General features: G+C 39.7%; 2 protein-coding genes across 2 annotated transcripts; one reads left to right on the top strand and one right to left on the bottom strand.

The window, feature by feature from the left end:
* Positions 1-66: 66 nt before the first annotated feature.
* LOC106954908 (deoxyribodipyrimidine photo-lyase) lies at positions 67-6,835 on the top strand. The gene is made up of 9 exons (XM_015044719.1): positions 67-490; positions 1,876-2,524; positions 2,637-2,948; positions 3,038-3,210; positions 3,774-3,858; positions 3,955-4,187; positions 4,278-4,472; positions 4,764-4,989; positions 5,076-6,835. The coding sequence occupies exons 1-9, from the start codon at positions 269-271 to the stop codon at positions 5,618-5,620; spliced, it is 2,640 nt and encodes an 879-aa protein (XP_014900205.1). The 5' UTR covers positions 67-268; the 3' UTR covers positions 5,621-6,835.
* Positions 6,836-7,220: 385 nt separating this feature from the next.
* LOC106954909 (glycine cleavage system H protein, mitochondrial-like) lies at positions 7,221-9,782 on the bottom strand. Its single transcript, XM_015044720.1, has 5 exons — positions 9,596-9,782; positions 9,353-9,435; positions 9,211-9,274; positions 8,443-8,574; positions 7,221-7,766 (listed from the first exon to the last, which is right to left on the bottom strand). Exons 1-5 carry the CDS (start codon positions 9,744-9,746, stop codon positions 7,669-7,671), a joined length of 528 nt encoding a protein of 175 aa, XP_014900206.1. The 5' UTR covers positions 9,747-9,782; the 3' UTR covers positions 7,221-7,668.
* Positions 9,783-11,165: the final 1,383 nt, after the last annotated feature.

The raw sequence follows: 11,165 nt of genomic DNA, 5'->3' as shown, positions 1-11,165 counted from the left end.
AAGGGTTTCCTCCGTTTCCCCAACGGGTAAGACCCCGGGAGCCCTTTTCCCTCTTTTTTTTTTTTTTTTTTTGGTCTACTTTTCGTTACGTTTTTGCTCCCCCTACTGGTAGGGTCAACTTATTACATAGGTTATAAAACACACACACACGGCTTTTGTAACTACTAGTCAGCTGGTGTTTGGTAACGAGTACTGGCGACAGAGAACGTAATGTTCGCCAGTTTAACACACTTTTACTTGCACTATACCGTCACTTTTCACATTTAAGATGCCTCACTCAGCCGCCGGTGACCAAGCTGCGGTGAGACAGATGTTGAGGGAGGTGCTGGTGGGACGAGAAGATCCGGAGGGCTTCTTCGCGATGTGTGTCTCCGTCCTGGGGCACCAAGAGACCCGCTCACAGTTTCTGTCCATCATCAAGCCACTGTCCACGGCCAACATCCGGCTGCACTCTGTCCTCAGTTCCATCTACCAGGAATATTTCTCAAAGGTCAGTGAAGAAAAAAAGACTACATTAAAAACGTGTGTCCACTTTTTAAATGGAAGCAGCTAATGGGTTATAATGTGGGTTTGAAAAGCAGCAATATAAAAGCAGTTACTCAAAAGCCACATAGTTAATAAATGGGTTGCAGTAATAATTAACCTCGGAGCAAAATAGCAACAGGTAAGTTTAAAACGTTCCAACTATAGTTTACAAATTTACAACTAAGTTACATCAAGCTGTTTTGTTAGTTTTTATCTTTGTCATCAATTTTGTTTCATAATTATTGCTATTCTTGCTAGCTAGAAAAAAGTTAACACTAATTGAGGCTTGTCAATAACACCTGTACAAAATGTTTTATTTTTTTTTCAAGTATTATTTCAACACAAAGCAGTGAATAATTGTGAAGTGTAAAGTAAGTTATGCATTATTTTTAAATAATAAAAATCTAAAAAGTGTGGCGTGTCTTTGTGTTCAGTCCTAATCAGTCAGTATGTTGTAGAACCTGTTTCATGGTATGTACATATCAAAAGGTTAATTCAGATTCTCCCATGAGGTGCATTTCATCATAAATAGCATCACACAGCTTACTTATTTTTGTGTTTAACTAAATGTGTGTATTGTGAAACTTTTCCATTACTTTATTTTATTTTTTTCTGTCAGCATCTATAGTCAGTTTTTCCTAAATTTTCTTTTGGAAATTTTTTTTTTTTCAGACGTCTCTGATCACTCTAAACATCTGTTGGATTTGACAGCACAATGTTCTGGGGTCAGAGGTCACCAACTACAGTTCTCAAGAGCTACTGCCCTGCAACTTTTAGATGTATCCCTGCTCCATGACATCTAAATCAAATGAATGTGTCGTTACCGGGCCTCTGCTGAACTTGATGGCATGCTGAAGAGACTTTTCAACCATTTTATTGAGCAGAGATGTATCTAAAAGTTGCAAGCAGTATCTCTTGAGGATTTGAGATGGGGACCCCTGTCGGGGTTGAATTTGGAACATGCCTAAATTAAAACCTGTTTGTGCTAAAATTGTTACTTTTAATTTGCTCAATTAAGGTACAGTGTATTTAGGACACTGTATCTGAGACTTTGAAGCCCAAAGTCTCCACATTTGGGCCTTAATGGCAGATATCATTCTTGATCAACACACCTGACTAATGATAGGCTCATTACCAGGCCTCCGGATAACTTGAGGAGGTATTTTAGTCACTTGAATTAACTGTGTCGGAACCATAAAACACCTACAACGTACATATCAGTGACCCTTAATGATCGGAGTCAAAAACTTCTGATGTAGTCCCTCAAAAAGAAAATTAGTTGTTTGTGCAAATATATTTGAAATCTTTTTGTTTTCATTAAAAACCCACATTCTTTTGTATTTTTTCTAGATGGAGGATGATGAGCTGGAGCTTGCTCTGGCTCTCTCGCTTCTGGAAATGAAGGATCAACAGATATCAACCCCTAACCAATTATCCCTGCACCCTGCAGGCGGCGGCAATGCAAGCAGCGTTCTACGTAATTCAAGCGCAAAGTCTCAGGGAAACAGTTGCACCCAACAAGAAGATGTACCTGGCAGAGAAAAGAGTGCCTTTGTGGCGCAGTCAATGTCCGGTAGTAAGGAAAACTTCAGAGAGAACCAAACTTATAAAAGTACACATGTTGAAGGTGTTAACAAATCACTTGGAACAAGCCAGGCTCTTTATGTTCCAGATACCTCTACCTCGTTTTCTATTCCAAACACAGCATCCATAAGTGGCCAAGTTATGAAGGAGGGAGATTTGAATCTATCAAAGAAACCGAGACGTTCTAAAAATAGGCGGCAACGGCGAAAAGCAGCTGCCCAGCAGATTGTAGGTTTAGCCCGTTCTCCATCAGCGCCACCACCTGTTTTACTTTGGTTCAGGCGAGACCTTAGACTCTGTGATAACCCTGCTCTTATCAGATGTCTTGAGCTGGGTGCACCTGTCATTCCTGTCTTTATTTGGAGTCCTGAGGAGGAGGAGGGTCCAGGGGTCACCGTTGCTATGGGGGGAGCTTGTAAGTTGCCCTAAGACTCAGACATTTTATTTGTAAAGCTTTCACGCAGCTGAAAGTTGATACAATCTTAATCTCCAATGTATTCACTGACTAAATGTCCTTTATTTAACAGGTAAATACTGGCTTCATCAGGCTTTGTCTTGCTTTTGTGCATCCCTGGAGCGGATTGGCAGTCATCTCGTCTTTCTCAACGCCAGTGGAGACGGGAACAAAGACGGATCTTCTCTGCATACGCTGAAAACATTAGTAAAGGAGACCGGGGCGCAAACTGTGATGGCTAATGCTTTGTACGAACCGTGGCTGAAGGAGAGGGATGATGTGGTCTTCTCAGCCCTGCACAAAGAAGGCGTTGAATGTAAAATGTTCCACTCGTACTGTCTCAGAGATCCGTTTTCTGTCAGCACAGAGGGTGTGGGGCTCAGAGGTTTGTACTGACAAAATTCACTTTATATTAAAGCTAAAATGAAATGTGAACATTTTGATCAGGTTGTTCTTTTTTCCTCTGTGATGTAGGCATAGGTTCAGTGTCTCATTTCATGAACTGCTGCAGACAAAACCCAGGAGCTTCTATAGGTGTTCCTCTGGACCCACCAGAGTCTCTTCCTTCACCTACCCGTTGGCCACAAGGTGTCCCATTGGATATGCTTGGCCTCGCACGCATGCCACGCAGGAAGGACGGCACGATTGTGAGCAGAGAAACTAAATAACTTAACAATTCAAAAATTAAAAAGCCTCTTTGCTCCTTCCTTGCCCAGTCTCTCCTTTTAGCTGGAATCTACGTCTTTGTAGCTTTACAAATGAGCCACAGTGCTTGCATTTGCAGATGATAAATTTAACTGCTGAGATTTTCAAAGGTTGGCACTTTTTTAAAATACTAAGCTGTCCTTCAAATCTGTATTGGTTTTTATGATGCTGTTTGAACACTAATGTATTCCAACAAACCTCTGAAACCTTATCAAACAGCTATGATGAATACACAGAGGACAACTCTCCTGATTTTAGTGACTTCAGAAGGCAGTAGTGGATTTTATCTGGAGGTATTATAGCAAAACGGGACTAAACACATGATACACATCACAATTTTAGATTTTATTTAGTTATTTCTGAAAAAAATGGAGAAGTCTGTTCCATTTTCCTACTGATTGAAAAAAAAATACCACTTAGTGTTGGTTTATCATCTAATATCTTAATGAAATACATTGAGGTTTGCAGTTGTAATGTGATGGTGGTGTCTTATTTTTGCCTGCAGATTGACTGGGCAGCAAACATTCGCAAGTCCTGGGACTTTAGTGAAGATGGCGCACATGCCCAACTGGAAGCCTTTCTTCATGATGGTGAGACGTCTCAGTGTCTATTAAACATAAATTGCATTGCAGTTTTACTTGGAAAGCCATTAAATAGTTGCGTATGTTTATTCCTTCAATTTCTAGGTGTGTATAGATATGAAAAAGAGTCAGGCAGGGCAGATGCTCCGAACACCAGCTGTCTGTCTCCCTACCTGCACTTCGGTCAGCTCAGTCCACGCTGGCTTCTATGGGATGCCAAAGGAGCCAAGTGTCGACCCCCAAAGTTCCAGCGGAAGCTGGCCTGGAGGGATTTGGCTTACTGGCAGCTAACACTGTTTCCTGATCTACCCTGGGAATCACTCAGACCTCCATACAAGGTTAAGATACACTGTTATATTAGCACATTATCAATGTATGTAATTCTTTGTATTAATTACAAAGAATTATACATTTTCTGTTACTTGCAGGCTTTACGTTGGAGCACTGATTGCCACCATCTAAAGGCTTGGCAGAAAGGTAAAACCGGCTACCCTCTGGTTGACGCAGCCATGAGGCAGCTGTGGCTGACAGGCTGGATGAACAACTACATGCGACATGTAGTGGCATCTTTTCTCATTGCGTATCTCCATCTGCCTTGGCAAGAGGGCTATCGCTGGTTCCAGGTAAGAATCTTGCAGGTACAAAAGCGTTTTCTTATTTTGGGAACTTGATTTGTAGCTTACAACTTTGTATCTAAAGGGCTATTTCATTGGTTTGTCATAAACTTGAACTGCATTTGATCAGCTCTGGTTTTATCTAAAATGCTTAATATTTAGAAATCTTCAAACCTCCAGAACTCAGCTTTAAGAAACTTTTATTCTCCCTACCTTTGACTGGGAGAAATATGTAAAACATTACAAAGTCAAACCTACCTAAAACTTACTGAACTGCATCAAGTATTTATTCATGTTCAGGACACCCTCGTGGACGCAGATGTTGCTATCGATGCTATGATGTGGCAGAACGGTGGTATGTGTGGCCTGGATCACTGGAACTTTGTGATGCATCCAGTTGATGCAGCAATGACCTGTGACCCATACGGCAGCTATGTCAGGAAATGGTGTCCTGAGCTTGCGGATTTGCCAGACGAGCTCATACACAAACCCTGGAAGTGTCCTGCATCCATGCTGCGGCGAGCAGGTGAGAAATTTATCAAATGTTTTCAGGTTCAACACCTTCTGATTCAGGGGCCCTAACTCACTTTCTGTACATCTGTTGCCTCTTAGGTGTGGTGTTTGGCCAGACGTATCCTGAACGAATAGTTACTAATCTAGAGGAGCAGAGGAGCAAATCTCTACAAGATGTGGCTCTGGTGCGCAAGCAGTTTCAACAGTATGTTGACAAGTGCTCAGGCTGTGATTTGGTGCCTTTGCCCAAACGCCTTGTATCTGAGGCTCTAGGTTTGTCTCACTGGGACGGGGCTGTGGTGACAGAGGGCAAAGAGTTCCTGCTGCCTGTCATCACCCGCATGGAATTTAAACACCAGCTGGAAGACCCGGACGCAGATGCTGCCTCAAACCCTTACAACGCTGTCCTGAAAGGATACGTGAGCCGCAAGAGGGACGAGACCATAGCGTTCCTAAATGAGACAGACTTTACAGCTAGTGTGATGTACGAGGGAGCACAGAGACAGGAGAGACTAGAGAGGGATTACCGCAGAATGGAGGGGCTCCCTCCGGCTCCTTCAAACCGCGGAAGGGCCAGAAGGACTCCAACAGCCAAGGACAAGTTCTCTGTCATACCCGGTGGCACCATCGCTTCAAGGAACTGAAGCGGAGATGAACATGAAATACTTCAAGGATCGAAGTTACAAAATTGTAATGTTAAAAAAAGTGCAAGTTAAGAAATGTACTTGTCTTGGTTGGGTTTTAAAACATTGCTGGTGTATTTTTTTAAAGTGAGCAGCTGTCTCCACAAGCAACTTCCATCCCTCTACATGCACACTACAATGTTGGTTCAGACAGCAGTGTACTTTATTGTATTGCAAATTCCTATATATACAGCGACTTGGAAAATTAAGTCTTCTTAAACTTTTTCCAATTTTTCTACATTATAACCACAATGTACTTCATTAGGATTTTATATAGCACATCAATACAATGTAGTGCACAACTATGAAGTCGAAGGAAACTGATGCATAGTCCTTGGATTTGGAAATTTAATCTCAAAGTAGTTACAATGAAGAGAGTCTGTGACCAATTTTTCTGAGGACCAATTTTTAGGTCTCCACACATTCTTAGTTGGATTTAGGTTTGAACTTTGACTGGGCCATTCAGACATGTATATGCTTTGATTGAATCCATTCCACTGCAGCGCATGCTGCTTTTATGGTTGTTGTTCTTGTAAATCTCAGGATATGTTTAGCTTCCCATAGCTTTTCTTCCTGGAAAACAGTGATTGCTTTTGGCTCCATTCACTTTCCCCATCAACTCTAACCAGTTTCCCTGTCCCTGCATCCGCAAAATGAAGATGCCACCACCATCCACCCTGAGGATGGGTGGATGGTGATGCCCAATATTACGTTTCAACCATGCATAATGTACATGTTGGCCAGAAAGTCCAGTTTCGGTGTCATCATCTTCTCCCACCTGGTGTCTCACCACTCTTCTACAAAGGTTGTATCTTTGAAATGTACAACCATTTTCCCACCTGACTTAAGGATCTCTGCTGCTCCATTAATGCTAATAAGAGCCTCTTTTGTTGCTTCCCTGTTCAATTCTGCTCCTACCTGGCCAGTCAGTTCAGGGGGATGGAGATGTCTGGATGGGTTTGATGGTGTGCCAGAGTGTGAACAATGCTCTGTAAAATCTTCCACATTCTCCTTAAGTATTCCAATTTGATATTTGTTCTTCATGATGTTATTTCTCTAACAAACCTCTCAGACCTTCTCAGAACAACGATATTTATACCAAGATTGAACACAGATGGACTCTATGTAGCATTTACACGACTATTGAAGGCAGATTGAATTTCATCTGGAAACACCCCCCAAAAATTGAATGTGCATCATTTCTCTTTCATTCTATAAATACCTGCTGCTTTGTGCGGATTCTTCGCAAAAAAATGTGATAAAATATTGAGAACTTGTTTCCTACCCCCATTGGTGGAAAAGCTGCATTTTGTTTTATCTAGCAAAGCTTCACTAAGCTATTATATAAAATCACATAATATAAACCTTTAACCAACAGATGCATCTCTTCCTAATGTGGCGTTAAAGCCTCAACAGTTTATTGTCTTACATGATGCTGGAAGCTGGATGTTTCTCTGTATGACCTGGTGCAGCCACGACGACAACCAAAGACGTACAAACTGCAAACCGATTTTGTTTTTAAGATACCGTCTGAAAGTTCGGAAGTAAAATTCACACAAACTGAACATGTAAGGAAATGTTTATTTTTCTATTACACAGGTCCCATATCCACAGTATCCACAAACCAAATTAATACCATAAAGACCAAAGTGCATTTTAAGTCTACGTATACAAAGGCTGAATTTCAGGTTTGACTGAAATGCTTGGAAGCTTTTTTTTAATGACTTGATTTCTTTTCGTCGGCTTAAAGATTGTGTAGCTGTAAGAAGTCAGGTTTTTTTTTAGTCAGTGCAGACTGAGAGGTCCCCTAAAGTCAGTCGTTTTCAGTAGGTAAAGACTTTCTAAAGTTCACATTTCTACAGCCCCGGCAGATCAACAGTACAGAGCTGCAAACCTTTGCTGCTGGATGCTAAGCATTGTGATGGAACTGAGAGGCACATCAAATGCTCCTCCCTGCCAGTAATGATGGAAATAAAGCAGGAGCATAATAATCGTTAAACAACCAAAGGTTAGTCCTCGATGGAGTGGATGTATCTCTCGTATGCTGCCTCGTCCATTAGAGCGTCGAGCTCAGCGGGTTTTGCGATCGTCATCTTCATCAGCCAACCTAAAGGAAAACAGGGTAAGATGTGATTCAACAATGAACGGGCTGAGACATGAGTTAAAAAATATCCTTTCACTATGCAAAACAATAAAGTTCTTAAAATATATTTCAAGAAATTAAGAAACCCAAGAGTTGTTTTAGTTGGCATCACATTTTTAAAATTATAAGTAATTATATAACTACACTGCATTGTTTTTATATAAAACTGGCTTCATTTAGGCATTTTTTAGGAGTAAAAAAGGAAAGTTTTTATTATTAGTAGTAAAATGATATACTTGTACAATGCTGCCATCTATTGACCAACAAAAGAATTACGTGGCCTCGAGAAAAACAGTATTTACTAAAAGCAACATTTGCTTTTTTGAGATGCATATGAAATATATGTTTTTTTCTTTACCTGAACACATGCAGCAGTATTACCTAAAGCTAAACTGTCAGGCTTGTGTTTCAGAAAGCACATTCATCTGTTCAGCTGAGCTATTCTTTAACTAAATGCTCCAGTGTTATGGACTGGTGTTTCACATCTAGAGCTAAGTAACAATTTAGGAATTACACACATTGAAAAGAAACTGTGCAACTCAACATACTTTTTAATTGAACACAAGAACTGTCTCCTTTTTTACAGAGCTTAAGGCGTCAGCTAGACAGAAGTGCAGTATCAGTCTGTGAGCAAACTCACCATCTTTGTAGCAGGATTTGTTGACCAAACCGGGGTTGTCTGCCAGTAGTGTGTTGACCTCTACAACTTCTCCAGTCAAGGGCGAATAAAGTTCACTTGCTGCCTTGACACTTTCCAGAGCTCCAAACTCATCTGAGAAAATATGCACATATTTGTTTTTTGTTTTTTTAGAATTATTTCCATATCATAGCTGTAGGGAAATCCCTATCCAGTAGCCCATTTTGTAAACCACATGCTAAAGCATAGCACAAATAAAATGGTCTTACTCTAATAAGTTAAAACAAAGCTATTTAAATGAATGGAACAAGAATATAAATGCAAATAAATAATTTTAAATAAAGTTTAACTTTGTTTTCTATTCTGAATTATTTGCACAGTAAATAATTTAAAAGGATAAATGGTTCTATTTAAGAGACATTTCTGAGTTTATGTAAGTTATGCATATATTAATGACTTATTCATTAAACTGTGCCACTGAAGCTCATTGATATAGTTTAAAAGCAATATGTCGCGTTCAGATAATTGACATATCTAAACTAAAATGGCTCTTTTAAGAACCAGTATTATAAACATGGCTGATAGCAACCAGTCATTTTAACCATTTACCAGAAAATTCTCCCTGCAACAGAAAATTTGAATTTTTCTGGCATATTTAGCTGGTGTTTCCTATGAAGCAGTAACATGTGATGTTTAAAAAAAAAAAAATCACCGCTAAGACTATCCAGTGTTTGCAACTGGGTTCACAAAACCATGTAGAAAACTTCATACCCTGCTGGGCAAGCTGTGTTCCCACCTCTGGTAGCCCACAGTAGACTACATCTCCCAACGCCTCCTGCAAGTGATCGACAACACGGTCAAAGATCACTCTGAAATCATTTACTTCAGGGCATGTGGGAAATTGGAAACTTACTTGTGCAAAGTTGCTGATGCCGACTGTACCTGTTCCGTTATCTTCTACTCGAATCCATTCGTGTTTGTCTGTGAATTTAAGTGCTGTAAGACAAAACAACAGACTCTGTAGTCTTTGGTGCATGTGTTAACCACACATGTAGCAGAGCTGACATTCTAGCATGTCCTTCCCCCCCCTCCTGTTGGTGCTGCTGTGTAGACTGTGGGCTAACGTGCTAGTCTAAACAAATCCAGGGACAAATACCTGCTGATAATCGGCTTGAAGAAGCTAGTGTTCTCCCATTATAAGCTGTAGGTGCCAGTCTCAGAGGAGAGAGCAGCGGTGAGCGGGTAAGTAAGGGCCAAACTGTGGAAAAGTTGGAAGAAAATGAGCGGAACAAACCACAGGCGGCCATCTCTGCCGCTATCTGATGAGCGAGGGACTTACTCTGCGGTGTGTTTAGAGGCGTCAAAGGCGCTTTGCTGCCATCCACTGGCCATGGTTGAGATACAAGTAAACATTTTTTTTAAAGCAGTTCTAAGGTTTCTTTATGGAAACAAAAAAATACCTAAAGTAGATAATTGTATTTTTTTTATACTGATGTATTAAATGGTGCCATATATCTGCAGTTACAAGTGTAAATTTTACCTTAAAATTTTGCAACCACCTATGATGAAAACATAGGTGGCTGATTAAATATTTGAAACACGATTTCAGAACTTATTTTACACTCCTCATTACTGCAAATTGGATTTGAAATGCTTTTTTTAAAATTAAAATCTAGTTTCATTGCAAATATTTAGTTGATTACTCTTGTTTTATTTGATACTTCGTATCAAAATCTTAGATTTAATTCCAATTTCATAGAAAACTCAATTTATGATAGGTATTTTTTTTCCCCATTTCAAATTCCCAAATCCAACCTTAATGCAATTCTTCAGATTTGAAATTCCATGTTAGTAAACAGAAATTTTATTATTTTACATATTATATATATATATATATATATATATATATATATATATATATATATCCACTGTAATGAACAGTTGTGTGTGAAATCAAAGGGAAAACCAGCAGCGTTCATCAGGCTGCTGTTAGGGATGCTTATTTTAGAACTAACCATTTTCTATACTCGCTTATTCCTTGCAGGATTACAAGAGATTGGCGTCTTATTTCAAAGTGAACAGACAAGAGTGTCAACTCAGAGTCTTTGGCTTTGTGGGCCTTCCTGTGTTGGATTAGCAGGTTCTCCCAATGCCTACCTTACATGGTTTTACCCACAGAACACAAACATGCATGTTAGCCAAATAAAATGTAAATTATTTATTAACACATTTTTTCATACAAAACAATAGAATATATAAAGAAAAAATCCCTCTCATGCCTGGGAGTTCTACTATTGCTTACAATTGCATTAGCTGAGGAAATACCATGTACATTAAAAAAAAATAAAATAAAATAAAACCATAAAGCATATTTTCACACAACCTCACACTCCCTTTGTCCTGTTCTGGCTTTATATGCTATGCTGTAAAACAAAATAAAACACAGAATGACTAAAAGTGTCCTCCCCTACACCTGGGCTAAAAGCTACCAACATAAATAACAAAAAGCACATTTGTTTGGCTTTTATTTTACACAGCTTTAAGAGTCCATCCAGTGTCCACTTTTTGATTTTTTTTCTATGATTGTGAATATGAGCAACAAAAACAATAATGACAACACTGATAACAGGAAATAGAAACGACAGCTCGCAGAGGAGAAAAAGAGCAAAGACAGATTGGGTTTGGTTCATTTCCTCCACTAGAGCTCATTGGAAGCTTGCTGGCCC

Source organism: Poecilia latipinna, unplaced genomic scaffold (assembly GCF_001443285.1).
Source record: "Poecilia latipinna isolate Pla-1442-1.1 unplaced genomic scaffold, P_latipinna-1.0 Scaffold689, whole genome shotgun sequence".
Lineage (NCBI taxonomy): Eukaryota > Metazoa > Chordata > Actinopteri > Cyprinodontiformes > Poeciliidae > Poecilia > Poecilia latipinna.
Note: the sequence above shows the minus strand (reverse complement) of the source record. Positions and strands in the feature narration are given on the sequence as shown.

Excerpts from the sequence above, each read along its gene's own strand:
- LOC106954908 (XM_015044719.1), top strand. The coding sequence starts at position 269 with ATGCCTCACTCAGCCGCCGGTGACCAAGCTGCGGTGAGACAGATGTTG. Across the intron at positions 491-1,875 it reads ACCAGGAATATTTCTCAAAG|ATGGAGGATGATGAGCTGGA; the intron begins GTCAGTGAAGAA and ends TATTTTTTCTAG. Across the intron at positions 4,473-4,763 it reads AGGGCTATCGCTGGTTCCAG|GACACCCTCGTGGACGCAGA; the intron begins GTAAGAATCTTG and ends ATTCATGTTCAG.
- LOC106954909 (XM_015044720.1), bottom strand. The coding sequence starts at position 9,746 with ATGGCCGCCTGTGGTTTGTTCCGCTCATTTTCTTCCAACTTTTCCACA. Across the intron at positions 9,275-9,352 it reads GCATCAGCAACTTTGCACAA|GAGGCGTTGGGAGATGTAGT; the intron begins GTAAGTTTCCAA and ends GATCACTTGCAG. Across the intron at positions 8,575-9,210 it reads AACACAGCTTGCCCAGCAGG|ATGAGTTTGGAGCTCTGGAA; the intron begins GTATGAAGTTTT and ends ATATTTTCTCAG.